Genomic DNA, 24009 nt, shown 5'->3' on the forward strand with positions numbered 1-24009 from the left:
AGGTTTCACATGTGCCAGATTTTTGTTTTAAAATGGTTTTATTGCCGTTGCTTCTGTTGCCATCGCCACTGTTTTTAATAATTTGTTATGGTCTTGCAGTTTTCTGTGATTATCCCAGATGTACGACTTGTTTCGGTGTATTAAACCCTTGTATTTCCCTTTGGACTCAGAAGGTTTAATTTGATTTGAAGTATCTCAACACTTGTTGTCCCTTAAGAGAAAATCTCATCAAACACTGCTGAGTGGCCGGGATCCTTCTGTTTGAGGGTCCTTGATATGGACAGCAAAGGCTAACTTAAGAGCTGTGTCTCTTTGAAGAGCTTGATACACTTTAAAATGGCTATGTTGCTGTTTAACAAGCATCCTGTATTGTCTCATCAAGTCTAGCTGTGTCCTGCAGGGTCATGTGGTGGTTGAAGTATTTGTGATAGAGCAAAATAAATCATGCTATCAGTTGGTAACAGATTACAAACATCATGAAAACCCTTCCTGGTTTCCCAGTGACAACCCAGTTTGCAATGCAGTAAGCCAGAAGAAGAAAATTAGAGATACCCCTACACAAAACACAAGACATCTCAAAAACCAGATGACGCAGAAGGATTTTTTTATGCCTAAAGGTCACATTAAATGTTTCCAAAACTCCTGTATTTCCTGTTGCTCCACCTGGCAAGCTTCCTCTTTTTGTGCAACACTTATAAAATATACAATAATAAAGTAGGATTGCTCCCCTTAAAAAAACAAAAAATGTAGTTTTTGAAAAAACAAAAACCTCACTGAAATTTCTACATGGCAGCTACTATTAGCCCTTACACTCCCTGACTACTTCTCTAGATAAACCCATACCTGATCAGCCAATCACAGGGCAGCAACTCAGTCTATTTAAGTATATAGATGTGTTCAGAGGAGAATGGCCTGCTCCATACTCATAGGGGGGAAACAGCAATTGAGATAACCCCTCATTACAACTAAGGTATGCAGAAGAGCATCTTTTCTGAATCTCTGCTTGATAACACGCTGAACCTCGAAACAGATGAGCTACAGCAGCAGAAGACCACAGTGGATGGGACTCCTGTCAGCTAAGAACAGGAAATTGAGGTTACAGTTACTGTAGGAGCTCGACAAAGTTGGACGAAAGCAAATATGAAAAATATTACCTGGTCTGATATTTGCCAGTTTATGCTGTAAGATTTGGACAGTAAGGTCAGAATTTGGCATTCACAACATTCAGGCGCCTGAATGTTGTGAATGCCTACACTGTCGCCAGATCTTAATCCAGTGGAGCACCATTGGTTGTGTAGGAACCTGAGATTTATATAATGTATTTGCAGCCATAAAATCTGCAATGACTGCCTGATGCTGTCATATCAGTATGGATCCCACTCTGTGAGGAATGTTTCCAGCAGCTTGTTGAATCTGTGTCATGAAAACGTAGCACAGTTCTAAAGCCAAAATGTGGTCCAGTAGGGTCCTAACACGTGTAACAGATGGTGAGGGTAGCTAACTAGTCAAGCTAACTCTCAGTATTAACTGTCTTTTTTTCTGCAACTTGATGAATTTATTGTTCTATGAAAATAGACTTGAAGCAAAAGTAAAAGCCCCTTAGAATCAATGGAAACATTTGCTCTTTTAGTGCACTGAAGAACAAGGAAATTAGGGCTAACAATCTGACCTTATATTCTCTGTCTTTTTCAACCTAACATTACTTCATTTTATTCTGTGCACATACACAAAAGACTCTTGTTACACAGGTTTAAAGTATATGTTCTGCAAATTTAGTTAGGCTTTAAAATATTCATTTGCTCCAGGTTTCTAGCTCCAGGTGTTAAGCTCAATTCCATTTTTCAATTTAATTCCATTTCATTTATATAGCCCCAAATAACCACAGTCACCTCAAGGTCCTTTGTATTGTAAACTAATGTAAGGTTCTCCTTCCAGTGAGACCTACTGGAACCATTAAAATTCATTCCTTGCAGTTCTGCTCATAGGGTTTTGTAAAAGTAAATGAAAACAAATGGCCATGCAGTTTGTTTAAATGTTCAGTTTTGCTCCTATAATGAGAAACCTTATTTTCCTAGCTAAAGTTGTTCGAATGATATCATGCATTTAAAATGTTCAGTGAGATTTCTTTGTTTTCTTTTTTTTTTATTATGACTTTGCAGAAAAGAAAATCTGAGACTTCTTATAGGTGTTCAGCATAGCCAGTGGGAGATTTTAAACATTTGTGCTAACAGAAAAAAATCCTCATTAAGAGATTAAGTGCAGTTACTGTTTAAAACTACAGTCTCTCATGCTGCTTTTCTTGACAACCTTACAAAGTTTTTCCTTCTGCCGTAGCTCCTTCCCTCTGCTCGCTGTCAAACTCTCCTCCTCCCGCTGTTTAACATTTCCGCTTTTATTCACTGACTCACTCGTGTTTCCATTCGTCCTTCTCGCAGTGTTTTTCTTCGCTATCCGCAATTAATCCCCTTTTTAAACAGCGTTTCACTCTTCTTTGTGAATACCAGCTGAGTGCCTTTCTGTTTTTTTGGGAGGGGTTGCATTCAACAAGCTGATTTTTGTTAAAAATAATGTTTAGGACCATGTTTGATTGTGCTCAACTAATGACACTACACAAAGACTAATTAGCTCTGTCTAAGGAGGTATACCTAAACTTTGCCATTATTATACATTAGTGTGAGATTTTTTGGGGTGAATGAAAAAAGCAATATACTTCATATTGCTTGAACAAATTGTGTGAACATATACTGTGTGTGTATGACAGACAACCTTGTCTTTGAGTGTAATGGATGAGACGGTATTGTCTCTAACAAGTACCCAGGGACCCACCCAAGACAGCCCTATTTACCCAGCTCTGCACAGGGGATTGAGAGAGCTATTTTTAGTCTGCAGATTCATTTATTCTCGCTCTCCATACCTCGCTCTTTGGCCTTCTCTCTTTCAGCGATCTGTCTGGTATTCATTCATTCTGCGTCTCTGCCTCTCTGTCTTCATATCTTTCCATTTTTCTCCAGGACCTTTCTTCTCTGGTGTGGTTATCAACTACTCTGACGTGGTGGAGCTAGCGGAGAAGAGACATATTCAATGTCATCCGACAGATGCTTAACTCAGGTTTTTTTTTTTTACTCAAGTCAGTGACACTGGGTGAGATTGGGCAATGATAAAGAGGAAGTGCCCCCCCCCACACACACACATCACAAAATGAATAGGATAAGGCAGGATTTGAGGCATTTCGATTGATATGACATTGATAGCGATTGATGCCAGGTAACTGTGTTTTTCACTGCAATGAAGTGCTGTGCAAGAGAACAAATAATCATAATATTAATTAAAAAAAACTCTTGCTTCCTTAAATCAAAAGTTTTGATAACAAATCTCATGCAGATCATCTGAATAATAAAAAGAAAGAAGTCTCATTAATGCACTTTCTGTGCCTCAGATGAATGCACTGATACATGTATGTGACAGAAGTGTGATTAAAAATGACAAAAGTTAAAAAGACTAAAAGACAGACAGGTGAATCTTTCTAGGGATGCATCATTAGATAACACCAGGGGATGTACCAGTGCTGAAAAAATAAAAGCAATTACAAAGAGCACTGACAGGACACCTTCTCTGAACCCATGTGGAATGACATTTCATTCAGCGAGGGAGTTTGCATTACATATTCTTACTGAAATTGTGCTGATATTCAGGTGTTTGCTGGATCGAATGGCTGCAGGCTAATGAACTCACAAAATACGTCATCACCTCACAGTCCGGTGACTATGAGCATTGCTGGGATATCCAAACAAAGTGTAATTAACTGCACGAAGCACGGCCGAAGAAAAAGAAGCAAACGTGTTTCAGCCCGTGGCCTTTATCAGTGTCACTCTGCTGCTGGGAGGTAAATACACATAAATGTCTAACGGTTTCCTGGCAGCACTGGTGCAGTGAGCCAGAGAACAACACTGACATTTCAGAGGCTAAAGCTACAATATGTAACCTTTTTACTGGCTTGTAGTGTTTTCTTTTGGTGTTAAGATGGTTAATTCAGTGTCGAGCAACAAAGCGTGCTTGTGTGTCTGACACACTGGTTTATTGCACATCTTTTATCTTAGAAGTCAGAGTTCTCGTCACTACCTGTGGCTTCAGCATATTAAATGGCACAGTTACAGTCAGTCAGAAGACGTTTTGGTTGGTTTTTTTTCCAGGGTAGCAGACTTATGGCGGCATATTAAACACCATTTTCCTTGACAACACGATCATAATTTCCCAGGGTGAGAGTCAGCAGCCTTCGAGAGGGCAAGACCTTCACTGGCATGTGTTTAATCTTATGCTTGGGTTAAATGCAGAAATAATTAGGAGAGAGAACCAAAGAGTCAAGTTAAAAAGGAGAAAGATGAGCAGAAGCCAAGGAGAGTCTTGGAGAATGAAGACAATAGCTTGATAAAAGCTTTGAAAGAGTATCTCTGAATGCATAGGTGGTATAAATGGAAGATGGCTGAAAGCTCTTACAGATTAATTTCACTTCAAGGTTGACATTTTTTTCTATCATCCACTTCATATATACCCTGTTCTTTAATGTGTGAAAATTACAATAAAATATTTGCTTAAAAAAGTTGTATATTATACTTACCAACCACTTTGTTAGATAAACCTGTTCAACTGCACATTAATGCAAATCAGCAAATCACTTGACAGAAACACAGTGCATTGTAGACATATTCAGAGAGAAATGGCCTGCTTCAAACTGATACAAAGGCAACAGTAAATCAAATAGCTACTCTTTACAAGACCATGGCGGTGCCATTCCTGTCACCTAAGAGCAGAAAACTGAGGCTACAATTACACTAAGAGCTCAAGAAAGTTGGAGAACAGCAGATTAGAAAAGGGTTACCTGGTTTGATGAATCACAATTTATGCCCTATCCACATAAACCATCTCTATCGTTTACACAAAATGATCTAAAAGGAGAAAATATCCAGTGGGCAATGAAAGTGCCTTGCTGATATCAGAGGTCAGAGGACAATGGCTAGACTGTTGACCGTACTCAAATAATGGTTACACCCAGTGTACGCAGAAGAGCTTTTTTGAATGTACAACATATCAAACCTACAGCAGCAGAAGGCCACACCCGGTGCCACTCCTGTCACCCAAGAACAGAAAACTAAGGCTACAATTCACACAGATACATTAAAGTTGGAGAATAATAATAAAACATTGCTTGGTCTAATGACTCATAATTTCTGCTGGGATGTTCAGATGGTAGGGCCAGAATTTGGCATATACAGCATGAAAGCATGGATCCATCCTTCTTTGTACGACCGGTTCAGGCTGGTGGTGGATCTGATTGTGTGAGGGATATTTACCTGACACACTTTGGACCTGTTAGTACTAACTGAACATTGTTTAAATTCCACAGCCTATCTGGGTATTGTTGATGACCATACCAGATCATCTTTTTATAACCACAGTGTACCCATCATCTGATGGCTGCTTCCAACAGTATAATGCACAATGTCACAAAGCTGAAATCATGTCAAACTGGTTTCTTGAACATTACAATGAGTTCTCTTTACTAAAATAACCCGCAGAGCCACCAGATCTCAGTTGGATGGATCTCAAAAGAATCTTTCCAGCACTATGAAGAGTTAAGGCACCTATGAAGCCCAAACAGATCCAACCCTATACCAGCAAGGTATAGATAAATTGGCTGATGTATGTAAACTGTCACTATGGTTTAGTCTATGAAATGCAAAGGCAACTGTCTCTACTTTTACAGCAAACTGTCTTTCCTTTAGAGCCAGAGAGCTTCCAGCTTGTGTGTTTGAATATTTTAGTGCCATTGGGTGAGAGTTCCAGTCTGTCACAAAAACAAGTTGTGAGGGTGATAATGACAGAGTGCATCTTCAGGTGTGTGTTTGCTCTTAAAACAGGGTCTGGAGAGTGTCACACATACACATAGAGGCACACGCAAACACCGAATCCATTTACTTTCTTGTACTCTATCAGCAGAACGGCTAAATGAAAAGGTTATTTACTTCCGCTGCTCCCTCTAGTGCACCAACTCTGTAGATGAAGGAGCCATTATTTTTTTACAAATTTATCTATTGATTTAGAAATGCAGCAGCGTTTCTTTTTTTGGGATACAAGACATGCCGCTCCCTCCTCCCCCTCCTTTCACCCCCCTCTCGCTATCTGTCTCCCCCTCTTATTGATAATGAGAGTGTTTCAGGTTGTCTGGCTGGACGGTCTAATCTCCTGCCGGCTGCCAAATTTGTATCTATTCATGTCACAGTAAGACAGAGAGGGCGAGGCATGATGTTCCCGCAGGAAGCAGCCGGTGACTTGGGCTGCAGTTGCCTCATAATTACTTCTCTCCTAACCTCTACACATATCCGTGCATATCTGGGATGCCTGAAGTCTTCATGGCAAACAGCTGACTAAGCCGTGCATTCTTAAATCTATATGTGGAGTAGACTTTTGGGACAGCTAATATGGGAAACTAGATTAAACACACGATGGAAAACGTAAGAGTTTTCATCCATACAGGCACCCTTTTTCAAGGCTACACTTAGCTTGTTTGCAAATCTAAATTCTAGGCTCCATTCATAAAATACCATCATGGCTTCTTTAGGATCCATTCATGACTTCCTTACTTAACTACAGAGTATATGAGTCAAAAGGAATCACGTTGTCTGTATGCCACCTGTCAATATCAGCCAACATAAGTACTGATCAGGGCTGGAGCTGCCAGGTCTAATATGTGACATTGCAGCAGATTGTGCTGTGTGGTGTAATTCCTTATTACAGGCCTACTCCAATATACATGGTTGATGGATTCTTGTGTACCCTGCCCCCCCTATAATCAACCATCTTTCTTCCTTTTTTTGTGTGCAGTTACAATTGTATTAACCCCATTACAGGAACCATCAGTCATGTAATTGGCCAATCAGCACGAAGATCAGGCTCCTTATCAGGTTTCCTAACAAATATTAAGACCAACTGGAAACAGTACAGATTCATGAGCCCTTGGGAGAGGGCTCCATACCAGAGACCCGCACTTCACCCTCTTCCCGGTCCTTCTGTGTCTGTCCGCTGTTATTTATTTTTATCGTCTCAGCTCTCTCCATCATCCTGATTTCCTCTTTTCATTTCCTTATCTCCTTACTAGGATCAGTCAGTCATGTAAAGATGTTGTCCCCCCTTTTTTTTTGTTCCCCAAACACTCTTTTGTGTCCTGGATAGCTCTCCCGTTGACCCGCTTTCCAAATCTAATCTCGAGGGTTTAATCAATAACGGAGATGTATTAAAGCCTTTTTTCTTTTATGGGCCTTTCATTCAGCCTCTGTCACAAACACACACACACGCACACACACATGCACGCGTTACTGACATCGTCATTAGATAAACATGATGACTGTGTAGATGTAATTACTGTTGAATTAGCCATAATTAGCACCAGCTAAATCCAAGAAGGATTATAGGCACGCACTGCTGTACAAGAACGGTACAGCTTGTACTAGTTTTGATGTAAATGTAGAGCACAGCATGTCCTATTTTTCTCTGCGAGTTTACAACCTCTTAATCTTAGCTCCAGGTGACAGAGGGCCGAGTTAAGTTACAGCGCACCTAATTTATCCAACAATCACCTTTTTTTTGTTTTGCAGTTTAAATAACCACTTTATTGTTGTGGATAGATGAATGGCTATTTCACATGTGACTACCCAGTTCTTGGAAGAGTACCCAGACCTCACAGACCCACACAGCTGTTCCTCCCCAGCAGTATTAAAAGAATCTAACAGTGTGGCAGTCACTGCCCATTTGCTCACTCAGAAATGAATGCTGCACATTATCCATGCTAGCTCAGAGCCAGAGGAATGAATGCAATTTGACCCTGTGATCTCACCTATAACAGCCCGTGTGCTTACTTGTTAATGTTGTTTCCCTTTCCTTAAACGTTTATCCAAGTGATAGGCAGGAACCTGTCCTAGCTGATACAGGGTGAAAGGTGAGATACACCAAAGCAGGTCAGCGGTCTTTCACAAAGCTAACACAAAGAGACCACACACTGTCACGCTGCCGATTTAGAACCGCCAGTTAATCGAACGTGTATATTTTAGACGGTGTGAGGAAGAAGCACAGCCGCACATGCAAACCTATGCAAAGAAAATTCACATTCTAAGTACCAGCAACACTGCTTGCAGAGCCTTGTGAGCTACCTAACAGGCCAGCATTTTGTTTTTTTAACCACACTGTAGTTTTTACTCTTTTTTTTTACCAGACAATTATTCAGGTATTTAGTTTTTCTTTGACCACAGTTCTTGGTAATTAAAAAAGTGCCTATTCCCAGAATTCTCATCTTGTATTTATCTTTGCATCTGAGTCACAAAGTTGAATACACAGCAATATTTCCAAAACCTACCAGGGCCTTTAAAAAGTGCCCTAGTTTCTGAAGGAATAACTAGAAATCTCAAAGATTCTTCTTTCAGATTTCCATCCATTGCTTGATAAAGATTACAAGATTACATGTTAAATAAAAGTTTCAGTTTTACTGTCTTCCTCATGACAAAGTCAGAGGCTCCGGAGCAGACTTGACAGCTGATAACTGGTGCCAATGCATAATGCTTCCTTTTCTTATATATCTCCGTTTTTATCATTTTGTAATTTCTTCCAGTGCCACTGGAGTCTGTGGCAGCCCACAGAACTGTATAAAAAGCCACATTGACTGGGGACTATGAGGACCTCAATTCTTTTCACCAGGCTTCATATCTGTCTCTTGGACCGTATGTTAAACTTTTATATTTGTTGAATCAAGTCAAGTTCAAAGACTCCAAATGTCAGTTTTAAATTGTACGTATCATCTGGCATATTAGGCTAGGAAGGGGAATTCTCATACCTAGCCTTATCGTTTTATTAACGCATTCACTTTCTCAGGCAAGAAGTGAACTCATATCTCCGAAACTCTATAACATATCTAAATATAGTTTTATAGGAGCCACACAAAAATGACCACTAGAGGGCAGTGCACTGATCAAGAACCAGCTCCCAGTTGAAGGAGACAGACAACCTCTCTACTTTTAAGATTAGGCTTAAACCTTTCCTTTTTGATAGAGCAATTTGTTAGGGCTGGATCGAGTGAGCATGAATCCTCCTTTAGTTACACTAGGCATAGGCTCCTGGCACTTCCCATGATGCACCGAGTGTGTCTTCTTCACTCACCTCTTTACAATATAAAGTCATCACTGACGCGTCCAGTGCCGCCTCATCTCCCCCTGCCTCCATGCACACACGATTCCTTCTCATATTTCCTTCTCTGAGCCACTAGTGTTAACATACATAATCCACCTTAATTTAATTAACTTTAATTGGCTCTAATGAACTTAAACAGAAAGGGAGATCAAAGACAAGGTTCACCCGTTCGCAGTGAGTGCAGATAGGAGGTGTTGTCATAACAACACGATACATATCTACCACTGGAGGAAATTACTAAATGATACCTCCTTGATGGGCACTTTGTGGTCGCAGTCTGACCCTCACTTTAATGATTTGTCAGGAAGCCAACGTTCCTAAAAAAACAAGCAAGCTATTATGTGGTGAGATGTAATTTTAATGTATTATCCAGACTTTCATTCACAAACTCTGACCTTCACACCTCTATTGCTGGTATTAGGTCTAGCTTATAGGGTGGAGCTCTCCTCTAAGGAGTCTGCTGAACAACTGTGTGTTATTCTGTTTTCATAGAGGCTGATTTTAATAGCACCTTCCTAGAGTATGACACGCCACATTTTCATCCAAACTTTCTATTCACACGTGGTCCCATGCACAGATATTCTCTATGACCTTCCTAATTTATTTCTTTGCTTCCTTCTTTCTGCTGCCCCAATGCGTCCTCTCCCTTCCTGGGCGGTAGCTATCTGATGTGATGCAATCGCAGTTTTATTGCCTCAAAGACACAGCCCAGGCTGCAAGGACAACAGCTCCACATCTTTCCCTGCTTTACTTGCGGACACAAATTCCCTCCATCCCTGCGCACGGGTGTAAATGTAAGGGACAGAAAGATAGGTGCCAGCGGGGTACCCCCGAGACACACAGCGGGGGTTTACACAGAGACCTTAGTCTGGACAAGCTTTTCCTTTTCACAGGTCAGTGGGAAAAAAAGGCAACAGTGTCCTTCCCTGCTCTAGGGTAAAGAGAACAAAGAGAGAGAATAATGAACAATGTCTAAGAAAATGATGGGTGGTTTTTTTTTTCAGTCCTTATAAACTCCTCCAGTCTGTATTTCCTTACGACTGACATTCACACGTCATCCGCTGACTGTAAGCTAACATACTACATATGCAGGGTGAACACAGCGCTGCGTTGTGTGATCACCGTGCCTGTGGAAAGAATTTCATGTGTCCTGAAGAACAAGTAGGGCTGTGTCTGGGTGTGTCCCAAAATATGGCTAATGGAGATGTGGCTGTGATTTTGCATCTTTTCTTTTTTTTTGTAATGTGAGCCTCATAAAAAAATGTGTGTCATCTGCCAACATCAAGGTGCACTGCTGATTTAACTACAGAAAAGAAAGGAGTAGGACTATTTCTGCATTACATGACCACTTTACACTGCTGCATGAAAGGATGGAGGAGCTACGATAGCTCCATCTAACGAACAAAAAGGAGGGGGCATAGTCATTTCACGTTAAAAAGCTAGACATATGCATTTATTGTGTTCCATTGTCTTTTTTGGACTCTAATCTCTCTCCAGAGGAAGTAGAGGTAGAAATCGAACTGTGTGGAAAGCGGCTATGCTCACCGCTACACCACCATCTTGATCTTAAATTCAACATGAGAGATGTTCATCTCAAACCGTCACGACTGAAGCTGCTGCTAATCCTCCAGCTGTCCATCAGTGACAGCTCAGACTTGAACGTCTGGGATCATTAATGTGTGCTCGTGCTTTTAAGTGTGATACACAGAAACACATGAATCATCACATAGTCTTCCAGCCCCAGATGACTTTTTTTTCAGGTTCTGTGTGACAGAGAACTTTGAAATATTGCATATTTCAAACAGTTTAGCTTGAAAATTGTTTATTACTGCTATTATATCATGGTGGACGGTGTTTAAACAGCAGAAACACCTTTAAATGTGTTCCAGAAAAACAAAAAAGATTTAGTATTTATTCTTCGTTTTTTCTTCTTCTCTCCAGGAAACAGGAGCTGCTGAACATCTCCAACGTCCCTTTGGGAGAATGTCCCCCATCACCACCCCGCACTGCACCACCCAGCATGAAGGTATGAGCAGCTAGACACACCTACGCATGTTTGCTAATGGTGGGATATGATATTTGTCTACATGTGTTAAATCAGCTGACTGTGATTGTTCTCAGTGTGAAATCCCTTTAACAAGCATGCAATTCAGAGACAGTGACAAACACCACTGTCACAAAAGTTCAAGAGAACATATTTGTGGACGTAAATGAAGCACGGTGTTAGTTCGGGCAGGCCAAAGCCAAGCGAAGCTACAATCCCAGCAAATCAGCTGATCTCAGTGCCAGTCCCCATCAGCTCATGGCTCAGCTGATTCTGGCTATCTCTTGCAAATTATTGCAGATGAAAATAGCAGTTTTCCTACCGTTGTCCTGACTAAATGTCAGGTGAATACAGGCTATTATGCTTTTACAACATCTGCTATCTATGCCACAAATTAAAACCTATAATTTTTTAAAGATTCAAATCAGGTTCATTATTTATATCTATTATTATATATTATATCTATTATTGCTCTCAGAGAACACAAACATGCTGATGTCATTGTGTAAACTCAGTTGCACTCTTGCCTATTTTGCTGTGACGGTTCGTCCAGGCGTGGAGTACTGTAATCCTTCTTTTTCCAATGTCTGCTTGCCATTAAAAAAAAGGGATTACGTCTGGAGGCAAGCGGAATAAGAGCCTGAGATACAATGAATGTTCATCTGTGCCGCTAAATCTTGGCTTTATATTTTGTCTCGAAATTTTACAGGAAAGTGAAGGATGCATTCTACAAGACATCCAGTAAAAGGAAATGTCTATTCATTTGAGTGTGCACTTTACCTTGGCTCCTGTTACCTTGACTGGCACTTGGAAATTTCCGTATATGACAGCACGAAGCGGTTTTCGAGGACCTGATCTCACTTTTCTTCCATGCATGTCATTGTTTTGAGCTTCCTTTTGCAGATAAAACGTTTTGTTGTTAAAAATGAATTGTGATGTAAATTGAATCATGGTCTACTACAGTGGGACCCCATTTAACCCATTCTCAGACCGAATGCATCCTAACCAGGAAGAATTGTCTTCAAACTGTGAACCAAAGTGAAAAACAAAAATATGAGAGCGTAGCTAAACTACAGATCTTAATACCAAATAAAATCCATCTTGCTGTAGATGATCATCTTCCTCAGGTGCTGTTACACTGACTCATGTGGTGTGAGGTATGATGTTGTCAGACACTCTCTCTGCACTACTCTCACACTAAAGCTGAAGATCTTTCTTTCTTTTTCCTTCAGCATGACAAAAAGAAAGAATACATTCTGTATGGTGGGAGATTAGCATGGTGAGGAAGTAGCTGATGGCTGCTGGTCGGGAAAGCAACCTCAAAGCAAGCCATCATTACTGAGTCCTCTGAATGGGAGTTTGTCCACGGTGAGAAAGGAACGATTGAACTGAATTATGCTCTCAGAGGAATCATATGTGAGAGAAATTATGGAAGAAATATAACTCAAGACAGAAGGCATCAATTACCTTCTTGATGTGTGGCTGATTTCTTGTAATTATCAAACAGCAGCCTCCAATTTTGCTGTGAGCTAGAGTGGCCTAATGGCGAGATACTCATCATCAGTCACACTGGCAGTGAACGTATGAAACATATAATTTCTTATAACTGCAGTTTACGGCAAATCCGTGCCTTTTGTGTAGAAACATTTGTCTCCTTTCTCAGATCGCAAAGCACATGTTGATAAAATCCGTTTTGTCAGCACCATGTCGGCGCTAATCCTGCTTTTATCCATTTTTGGTTTTTACTTGTTAGATAGGTGCTCTCGTAAGAAGCTCTTTACGTGGTTAGGAAAAGCGTTTAAGGTTATAGGCGTCAGAGGAGAGCTCACGAGCAAACGTGTTAAGGCAGCAGCGGCGGGAAAACTGTGTTTGCTCAAGTGATGCGTTTAAGTGCAAATCGGAGGTACTTCTGGTTTGTTGAGTATTTCCATTTCTGCTGCTTTACAGTCAAAAGCCACTCACAAGCTTATATAACGTGTGTGATGTGAGTATTTTGAAATTCAGATCCAAAATGCTGAATGTTATAAACAAATAACCCCTTCTTGATCATCTGTAAATATAATATTATTCTGACATACATGCACACCAGCCACTTCATTAGGTAAACCTTGTCATTCTTTTTGACTTCTGAACTCCCTTAAACCGTGGAGGCACAGATTCAACGGTGTGCTGCACATCCGTGAAGTGAATCTCCCATTAAACCACATCCCAAAGGTGCTCTGGTGGATTGAGATTTGGTGACTGTCTAGGCCGTTTGAGAACAGTGAACTCCTTGTTTTAGTTTTGTGACATGTTCTCTTATCCTGCTAGGAGCAGCCATCAAAACATGGGCACACTGTAGTCAGCAACAATGCTCAGACAGGCTGTTGTGTTTAAACCATGCTGGAGCTAAGGACACCAGAGTATGCCAAGGAACAAGTGGTTATCTGAGTTTTTTCTTGCTTTCCTACCAGCTGAAAGCAGTCGGACCCATTCTGCTCTGAACTCTGACGTTAACGAGGCATTTTCATCCAGAAAACCACCGCTCACTTGGCATTTTCTCTTTTTTCATACCATTCTCTGTAAACCCCAGAGATGGTTGTGTGGGAAAATCCCAGCAGATCAGCATTTTCTGAAATACCCAGATCAGCCTGTGTGGCACCAACAACCATTACATTTCTTTCTCCGTCTGATGCTCAGTTTGAACTTAAGCAGGCCATTTTGACCACAAATACATGCCTAAGTGCATGTGGTTGCTGCCATCTCGTTGGCCGATTAGATATTTGCTATAACAAGACAAAACGTTCTCACTCCCAAAGCGTAACATATTACGCTATGTGACAAATAGCCGGGAAGTTACGCTTTCGGCCACCCAACACATTCCTATGTTACGCATTCGGAAACAGGAGGAAACATGAGAACCATTTGGACTGAATCTACACATGTACATTTATTTACTTTCTCCTCATGAATTGCTTTGCAAAACACTATCTAACACGATTAAGGTTGTGGTAAAGGTTAGGGTTAGGGTTAGGACTGGAATACACTGCTGGAACGTGTGTTACCGCCGGGAGCGTCATTCTATTGGATTCCATCCACAATCAGGCGCATATCATAGGGACACGGCAGGTTACCTTTCGCATCCCCCTGGGACGCCTCGGGACGTGACAAATCGTCGGCATGTTACGCGTCGGGAATGAGAATGCTCTGAACAAGAAGTTGAACAGGTGTACCTAACAAAGTGGCCCATGATCAATTTATAAGTTAGCATACTAAGTAGTTATGTATTTGTTGGTTTAACTCTTATTTATCCACACCATTGTACAGCAGTAGACTGGCTTAGGGAGTGTATGTTAAAACAGAGACTGTATAGTTTGTGCCTGGAATTTCTTCCTTACAGGTGATCTAATGTTTGTATTTGTACAATACTTTATTCAGGCACTTCCTTTTGTGACGTTAATAATGTGTATGGATGCTGATAGTCAACAGTCTTCAAAGAGAGCAACACCAAACTTGGCAATACCTTGGATGACTTACAGTGTGTGTGTGTGCGTGTATGTACTTGTTTAGGCATCTTTGAGAGGACAGAAAATTGGCATGTCACTATACTTGTGAGGACCAACAGTCTTATAAGGACAAAATGCCTGTCCATACAAGTTTTAAGGCATTTTTGAGGCTCAAAATAAGGTTTTAGTGTCAGATTTACAATTGTGTTATTGTTAGGTTTAGGCTATGGGTTAGGGTTAGGCATTCATTTTTGATGGTTAGGGTAAGGCTAAGCGTGTGTGTGTGTGTGTGTGTGTGTCAGACACATAAACAAGGGCATGACCTGTTTTGCTTTGACAAACAATTCAGTTTGCTGCCTTACTTGATTTTCCTGTTTAAGCTTTAGTGGGCATGTTTGAAGGCAAAACAGGCATTATAAATGTGTGGGAGAGGGAAGAGCTCTTCTAAAATGTAGAAGGAAGGGTAAGAATAAGAGGAAGGCAGGGACACTTGAAGACTCAAATGTTTTGGCTGCCCTTCTCAAGGTAAGTCTGCACTGGTTACCATGCAAGTCCCAGCAGTTTGATGTGTAATGGGGAGTTTTTTCAACTTGGCGCGCAAGTTTATGCTGAATGAATGTAGGTTAGTAAGTTAGTAAGTAAGCAGCTAATATTTGTTTATATTGTGACTTCAGAAATAGGCGTATGTCACATCGAGTCAAACTTCAGGTCCTCAAGTCACTGCAGGAGAAACAACCGCAGAGGCGCTTAGTGTTATGAGTGAGGTAGCGGCATCCTCTGCACCCTCTTAAACTTTCTACAGTTTTGTGCCTTCTTAATAGCTGCTTTACACCCACGTGTGCAACATTTTGCAACCAGAGAGCTAAAATATCACATTTACACATGCGTGTCAGTTCAGCTGCGTGCCATTGGGCCACAAGTGTGACAAAGCCGAGCAATGCTGAGAGGGGTTTTTTTGGGGAGGGGGTTAACAACGCGTTCTCAACTCTCTAACGGTTGGATTTCATGTACACCTGATAGCTGAGAGGTCAGGGCTTTTAGTTTCGGTCCATCCCTTCACCCAAAAAGGCTGTGCATCTAATTAATGACTATTCAAATAGAAATGCCATGCAAATGCTGCAGATGTAATGTTCTGATATTTGGAGAATAATAATAATATATATATGAGAGAAAGCAGAAGAAGAATGTGAGCAAGTTCAGTTCCTGTTTACTTTTTTTGTGCTTTGTCATCATTTCTGTCAGTGTCTGGGTGGTTGTGTTCATGATTAGCATGAGTATGTGTGAATTCTAGCTACCAGTGAGTCTGCCAGTCATTGAGTCAGTCAGGCAGACTGACAGGCTGATCGTGGCAGCCTCCACAGGTTGCCATGGGAAATAAGATATCCAGATGTCACCAGGCTAACACAGAAAGAGTGAACGAGTGCGAGCAGGAGAGAAAAGGCAAGAAAAACTAAGGGAGAAAAAGGCTAATAAAAGAAAAGAGGAAATGACTGAGTAATAAGAGAGTATAGGGGACAGATTAGTATAATGACACACTGAGATTAGAGAGCAACGGTGAGAAAAGGGAAGTAGGCATGTAGAGATATGTTTTAGACTGACAGTGGAACAGAAAGGCAGATATGGCTTCCTTGTCTTTGGACTTGTCTGGACACCATTGGAGGCTCAACATGCTGTCTGCACTCCCAAGAGCCCATTGGGACGCTGCAAAGGTGATCTGCTACAGCGTGTCTTTTTAGCTGCCTTGGGCACTGCTCAATGTAGCAAAAACTCCTTCACATGTGCCAGCATGACTCTAGCTGTCAAATATAATTAAAGTAGGCATTAGACGACTTTGTTTGTTTTTGCAGAAGCAGTTTGAAAAGGAAGCACAACACTGCAGTTATAGAGTTGATGATGAGAGGCACTCAACTTCTGTCTGTGTTTAAACCAGCTTTTATTAATGGCAAGTTTAATTCGGGGTCAGAGATCAATATCTCCTGTGATGTGAGTCAAAGCGCTGATACGCTCACACACACTTGTTACCTAAAACTGTCCATGCATTGCTTTGCACGCTATATATGTGCCAAAATCTGAGCACAAGGCCATAAGTGCCATTATCACCCTTGCAGCTTGTTAATGTGGCAAGGCGGAGACCCCGTGGGAACAGGGCGGTGTGTGTGTGTGTGTGAATGCACTTAAGGAAGCTGGTTTGTGTGTTATGTAGTATGTGTTGCTCTTTGAGGAAGTGGTTTTTTATCAGTCTGTGAGCGCGTGCGGGTGTGAGAGGCTGACCCAGCCCTCTGTGACGCTGCAGAGCTGATCCCGTGGAGGGGAGGGAGCGGCACAATCTACTCTTGCAGATGAATGTTATCAGTGTGAGGGCTTTAAATGCAGACGTTTAGGTTGAGCATTGAGTGTCAAAACACTTGTGTGAGGTGTAAATTGAAGCCAGCCAAAGGGCGATGATTGAACTGCTGTCGGCTAAATGGTGTCAGTAGCTTGTCGTCCTCTGACAGTCAGAGTTTAACTCTCTTTCAGCTTGTTTTAGATACTTTGTAATCTATTTCTGTCTCTGTTCCAGTCTGCAGAGTTCTTCGACATGCTGGAAAAGATGCAGGTATGACAAAATTTTCATTCCTCTGAATGCCATTTCCTTCTCTGCTGCTGTCCCTCTATCATTTCCTTATTTCAGTATCCCTATTTCCTCCATTCTTTCCCTATCTTCAGCCAGCACTACTGAGCTATAGTAGAGAGGTTTTTTTTGCCATAAACGGTTCCTCCTATCACCTTGTTTTCTTTGACCAAAATCAGCTTTAACATATACTTGAATAGGGCTCACGCTGATGATTTAATCACTGAAAGTCGGCGCTGCGTGTGTCTTAGATTGGATAATAGGCATGCAGGCGGCAGTGAAGAACATCCACACAAAGATCTGGACTGGCATGACTATTTTCTCCTTCTCTGTGTGGAATACATTGATTTTATTTTTGTTCTGAACAAAGGCTGTCTCTCTCTGTGTGTTCGACCACTTTGTGCCCTCCACAGGGCCCTAAGGGTGCAGGCTTTGAGTTGTCTGACGACAGATGGGGTTGGGCGAGGGGGGTTAAAAAGGGTGAGGAGGAAGAGAAGTAAGGTAGGAAAGAAAACATACCAAAAAGGGAGCATATGACCATAGGAAGATTCAGACAGAGATAATTGCTCATGCGGGTTTATTATTAGATGTCCAAGACGTGAATTATTAGGTGGTCATACTAGGAACCGTTAATAGGTTAAAAATAGAAAGCCCCATACTTTTAAGTCATTAGACTTTCTTCGCTCAGGATCCAAGAGGTGTGAACTGACCTGCAGCTGAAAGTTAAGGAATGCCAGTTTTATCCAGTGACCCCTGAATGCACCATATTAAATACCAGAAAAGCTCCCTCCAACAAAATTATAACATTTCCATTTGTTTCTTTTAATCTTTCTTTGAGTCTGCTGATGATTTGTGTTTATTTTTTTTCCTTCTATTGTCAACGAATCCTATAAAAAGACCAAAATAAATAAATTCTGTGCATCCAAAGCCTGAAATATGATATTCCCCCACGCTGTGGGACTCTACTGGCACTCAAAAACTCAATGAGCATTGACTGACTTGTCGGCCTCTGTAGTTCATTTTAGGTCAGTCTCATGTGCGCAGCCTTTTCTGAGAATTGCAGTGAGTATTAGTCACTGTACCACATACGAATTGATCCACTGTTGAAAATATTCTTTACAGTATCAGTAACAGCAAGTAAGACTGCCGTGTGGTCTATTTACAGTTAGAGAAACACAGCATCGTGTAAGAGACTGAGTCAAAAACAATGTAAAATAGCTTCTGTGTTTAGAATAGAAGTAAACAGAAATAGCTAAGAGGAGACAAGGTGTGAGATGGTAAGTCCGCGTGAGGGAGAACCTGATTGAGGACATCACTGGAGTTACTTAGAAAGTGTAACTAGAGGATGACGGCCCCCTAAGCAGCCTGATGATCAAAGAGTCACACACGTATGCAGAGTGAAACTGGCAGCTCGTCGGTCTTTGCTGAAGCTCAGCTTGCATTGACCTTCTCGTCTGGGCTCTGAACGTTTGGAATCAGGCTTTCAAAGTGTGTTCCTGATGATGAAGGTCACTTTTTTCTTTTTTTTGCTCCCCGTCTCCGGTCCACTCCCTCCTTTCCTGTTCTTTTGTCAGCTTCACCAATTTTCACCCCTCTCTCTGCTTCCTCTGCCTTTGTTGGCTCTTCTGTATGACCAAAAATCGAAGCCTCTGAAGACTCTTTCTGATCAGTGTCATACTGTTGACACTGACTCCCTGCTGACTGCAACAGCTGCTCCATCAGTATGCACTCAGACATACATAAACCACTACAGATTAGACTTAGAAGTGTGTGCAAACACTTGTATGTGTGTGTGTGTCGGGGTTGCATTTGCACTCTTCAAATGAATTCTGCCTGACTCTTGGTATGATTGGTGGCAGTATAAGCGATGGCGGTGGCGTGGTGGTGTTGTGTATGCTAAGAGCTGTGAATCTGCACACATGCATTTATTTCCTCACTCTTATTTTCAGTCATGTAGATGAGCTGTTCCACTGGGCCTGTAGCATAATTGGCCAATTTACTGTGTGTACTAGATTGGCTTTTCATAGCTGCATATATTTGCACTGCGCTGCATACTATGAAAAAAAAGGCTTTGGCCTGCGCCGCAGCGTTTCTGTGTTCCAACAAATGATAATAACAAGTGAAGAAAGGAACACTTAGTGTGTGGAAGCTGGATTCAGAGAGGGGATGACTAAGTGACTGCATTACCTGTGTGCGCTCGTGTATGTGTTTGTGTTTGCAAGAGAGTATATTAGCACATATGACTCACTCTGTTTTCACCTGTCAGCAGATGAGACAGTCTGAAGTCTGAAAACAAGAATGTTTCTGCACCCCTTTGGAACATTGCACAAATAAACTGAACTTGTATTTTTTTAAATTCTTTTTTGACCTCTTGTGCTTTTCCACTCTTATGCTGCGATTGGACTTTAATAAGGTCCCTAAAGCTGAAGAGACCAAAAAATGGAAGGTGTGACTCGATACACACTTGTTGATATCTTCTCTGTGGGTCTCATTAGTGTGTCTGTGTGTGTCACCATTTATTCTGCATGCTGTGCTTCATTGTTGCACTGCTTTGCTCTGTGGTCGGACTCCTCGCCGCGAAGGAATTCTGAACACCCCGTGAACGTTTTTCAGACTTTTCTCAGGGCTTTCAAAGTGCAAAAATCCATAACCCCCTGATCAGATTGATTATAAGTTGAATGAACTCCAGCTGTCAATTGATCCTCTCCGGCCTGCCAGAGTTGCTGGCTCCTGCTGCCACAGAATATAAATGACTGGCTGCCCGGAGCCCTGCACCACCAACAATGCAGACAGGCCTCAGCAGTATTTTAGAGGTCACACTGGAGCCGGGCTAGCAGTGCCAAAGGCACACAGCTCTAAAATCTCAGGGGCCACTGAATCAAACACACTCCCTCACTGATGTTTGCTGATGACTTGCATTTTGCGTTGATCATCGCCCCGACATTTATTTAGTATCGTGAGCTGCGCTCCCCTTTCGCACCTGTGTTTGTGGATGTGCTTGGATCTGTTTCACCGTCGCAAAAGTGAAGTTCATACAAGTTAAAAGTGTTACTGATGGTGTGTGCATATGTGTATGTATGTCTGTCCTCTTTTCTTTTACAGGATGACTATATCCCCTACCCACGGATAGAAGATGTGAGTCATTTCTAGCTCATCTTTCACTCAGCCATAATGCAAAACATTTGCAACCTTTGGCAAAACATGAAAAGCACACACTTTTTTAGTTGGTTATGTTTTATGTTGGTTTATGTTACACGCAAGGTCCTAGAGAAAGGTGGTCCATACCCCCAGGTAATCCTGCCCCAGTTCGGGGGTTATTGGATTGAAGATGTGGAGGCACCGGCAGGAACTCCATCTTCCTCAGAATCTAGTTTCTGTGAGGAGGAAGACGGAGGAGAGGGCATGAGCCCCGGTGGGGGGCACAGCTACCGTCTGGAGTGCAACAGCACAGCCCGTGCCTACCGCAAGCACTTCCTGGGCAAGGTTAGTGCAGTCATGTCAGTTTGTACCAAGCAGTGCGAGTCTTTAAAGTCTAAACTGCACCTTTCTCCCTCGCTTACCTCCTTTTCTATATCCATACACCCAGGAGCACATGAACTACTATTGCACCGGCAGCAGCATAGGCAACCTCATCATGTCCCTGAAACACGAAGAGGCTGAGGGACAGGAGTTCCTGCGCATCATGCTCAGGTACAATCAGGCAAAGGCAGCAACAGTAGCTTCACTTCACATATTATAAGTTCAGGATTTAAAGTCTGATGTGGTTTTCCTTCATGTTCCTGTTAGTGATGGGCTAAACCAAAAATACCTGCCATAGCGTTATAATAAGAGCGAAAGGAGGATGAATGAAAACCTGTCATGGCCTAGTGCCAGTTCATTCAGATTCTTCTAAAACAAAAATCAATCCATCCACACGACCCAAATGCCATTCTCATAGTGCCGATAGAGGAAAAGCAAACAACATATCTGAAAACATTTGCGATACATTTTTGTGACATTTCTGTCTGAACCACAGTCAAGCTCCAATTAATTATTCGACAAACCTAAAACCCCGAAGACACACAAACACTGTTGGCATGGCTAAAACACACTAATAACCCAGGCCTCCATTCTGTTTTATTGCAGCTCTGTGCACTCCATGTTTGCCAAATTTCATATGATTTTGTTGCTCTGTGATGAATGTTTTTTGCTATTATCACAGTTGCTGACATTTTGATTAACGGGCGAGCAAAACAAATAGCATAATGCTTTGTTGTTACGTAGCCATTGTGGGTGTTGCACAGAGAACTGTAGACAGGTGATTGCTAATCTTCTCTATGACAGATGACTGTGATAATGCTAGTGTTATGAGCAGCACTGCTACATTTAGAGTCAATGAGCCCAGTGACTTTATTTTTTCTTCAATTCGAAATTGGTTAAAATGATTAGTTCAAATTTCCTCATATTCTTCCTTAAATTTCACCGGGACAGTGAACTACATGGACACTAGGAGTTAACTAGAAATCTCTTTGATGGAACAAATTCTTGAACGGTCCTATAAGTCAAACTCCTTTTACATTCAGCCCATTTTGAGTGGGCGGGGCCAGTAAAATTCCCATTTCTGTCAGTGTAAAAACTTTAACTGCCCATTTAATCCCCATTGGGTTTAAAGTGCAACAAACAATTGTGTAAAATAAGAGAAAAAGTTACGCAGCTCCCTGCCCAGACTGTACTGTAATTATAAAATAAAGTTTTTGTTCATTCACATTTTGCATTTTTTTTTAACTGTGGGACCACTGTAAAAAATTGACATGTTAATTGTTTGTTTTTTTTGAGTTCTTAACCCTTTAAGACTTACCATAGAACCAAGTCCGCAAGAGCTTATATTATATTTTTACATGCTGTTGTGCCATTTCTGGGAGCATTTCAAGTTGATATACATCAATACAACCATTATAGCCCAAATTTTAATATATGTATGCATTAAGTGCATAGTAATTACATAAATTGCAAAAAAGTGCAATAAACTACAAAAAAATTTAAAATTGTTTTTGTTTTTTAACATATATTTCTAGTTAGAGTAATTTAAGAGGGTTATCCCTCAAAACTGTAAATACAAAAAAGTTGCACAAAATAGTTTCCCACCACAGGAAATTTATTTTGAGTGTCTTCATAGTTTTATTTTTGAAATACACCAATTTTTATATACTGCAGGAAAAACGAAAATAAATATTATAATGCAGATTTCCAGAAAAAAACAGCATATGCATCAAAATAAACTATTTCCAGCAGTGCAATATGAGTCCTAAGCATCCCAGAAACGACACAGAAAGTCATAAAGTCAAAGATAACTTTTAAAAACACCAGTATAGGCTCATAAGGCCCTGATGGTAAAAAAAACCCTACATTTCCGCAAAATGACGTCACTTCCGGTTTCGGGCAGGTCATGGCGGACATTAGATAGTTCGCGCTGATAGACGTAGGAAGTGTTACAAACAGCTGATCGGATCGGCAAAGCGTGTTTCTGGAATATTATGTTTTTGTTGCTGCAAGTGCTTTTTATGCAGTTTTTGCAAAGCTATATGTGGAAGGAAACTGTGACCTAGGACAAGCTGATGGCATAAGATGTAAGTACAACTCCTCCGGTTTCATATGCAAAAAAAATTATTGCGCTAGCTTACGTGGTTGCAGTGCTACCGGGATTTAAAAATAGTTACGCAAAACGGAGCGTGCCCGCTCTGACCGGCTTTAAAGGGTTAATCAGTAGGAAAACTTATGAAAACACAGTTAAAAGTCCAAAATGTATGCCCTCCATTACATTTTCCAAAGCCATCCAGTGGGCCGGATCAGAGTCTTTGCCAGCCCGATTTTAGTCCACGGGCCTTATGTTTGACATCCCTTCTCTATGTGGATGACCAATTTCTATTCTTCTTGCAGGTCGAGGACCAAAACAGTTCACGATAGAATCTCTTTAGCAGGGATCAACCAGCTGCCCAGCGTACCACAGATTGCCAAGGTAAGATAGAGCTCACAGGTACACCAGGTTTAAAGGCAGACAGTCTCCATGCACATATAGCAACATCAAAACGTAATGGCACATATTCAGGGAGGTATGGTGAACACCTGAGCGTGAGGGAGAAGGAAAGACTTTCGTAATCACATGTATTATTTCAGAATAGCACTTCTCACAAGTAATAACTGGACAAAAATTGCATTAAAGAAGTCAAGGTAACAGGAAAAAATGTTGAAGTGGAATTGTTCCCTTCCTGTTATATTTCTTTTTGCTCTCTGACATGTGACTGATTATTATTATCTCAAAGACATTTTCTGGTACATTGGATTAGTGCTCCTTTACAGTGATCCTTCTTCTCTATGTTTTTTCATCTGTTAGGTCTTTTGTGATGATGCCACAGGGCTGAAGTTCAACCCCGTCCTGTACCCACGGGTGAGTTCATCCTCAGTTCCTGCACTGCAACCATCATCACACCCAGTGTGACCTGAGCTCTTCCGTCCAAGGCAAATATTCATTCAAGCTGAAACGAGGTAGCTTTTCCAGTCCCTTACGTCTCCTGAGACACAAAGGGGGGCAGTATAGCTGAAAAGACATTTAATTATAGCTGCCACAACTTTACACCAAGGTTCATAAATAACTTTTCATG

At 41.3% G+C, this 24009-nt stretch overlaps 1 protein-coding gene across 8 annotated transcripts in view; it reads left to right on the forward strand.

The window, feature by feature from the left end:
* The window catches only part of rap1gap2a (RAP1 GTPase activating protein 2a), a 90816-nt gene that overhangs the window by 55474 nt on the left and 11333 nt on the right, over positions 1–24009 (forward strand). For 6 of the 8 annotated variants that reach the window (XM_084951707.1, XM_084951715.1, XM_084951712.1 and 3 more), the window contains 8 exons: positions 11173–11257; positions 17321–17356; positions 19785–19817; positions 20474–20506; positions 20633–20854; positions 20958–21061; positions 23288–23366; positions 23742–23795. In XM_084951707.1, coding sequence (XP_084807833.1) covers positions 11173–11257; positions 17321–17356; positions 19785–19817; positions 20474–20506; positions 20633–20854; positions 20958–21061; positions 23288–23366; positions 23742–23795 — 646 coding nt within the window. The remainder of the gene's footprint in view (positions 1–11172; positions 11258–17320; positions 17357–19784; positions 19818–20473; positions 20507–20632; positions 20855–20957; positions 21062–23287; positions 23367–23741; positions 23796–24009) is intronic. The other 2 variants (XM_084951709.1, XM_084951711.1) reach the window with 1 other exon arrangement.

Source organism: Perissodus microlepis, chromosome 14 (genome assembly GCF_051167445.1).
Source record: "Perissodus microlepis isolate ML-2025 ecotype Zambia chromosome 14, ASM5116744v1, whole genome shotgun sequence".
Classification (NCBI taxonomy): Eukaryota; Metazoa; Chordata; class Actinopteri; order Cichliformes; family Cichlidae; genus Perissodus; species Perissodus microlepis.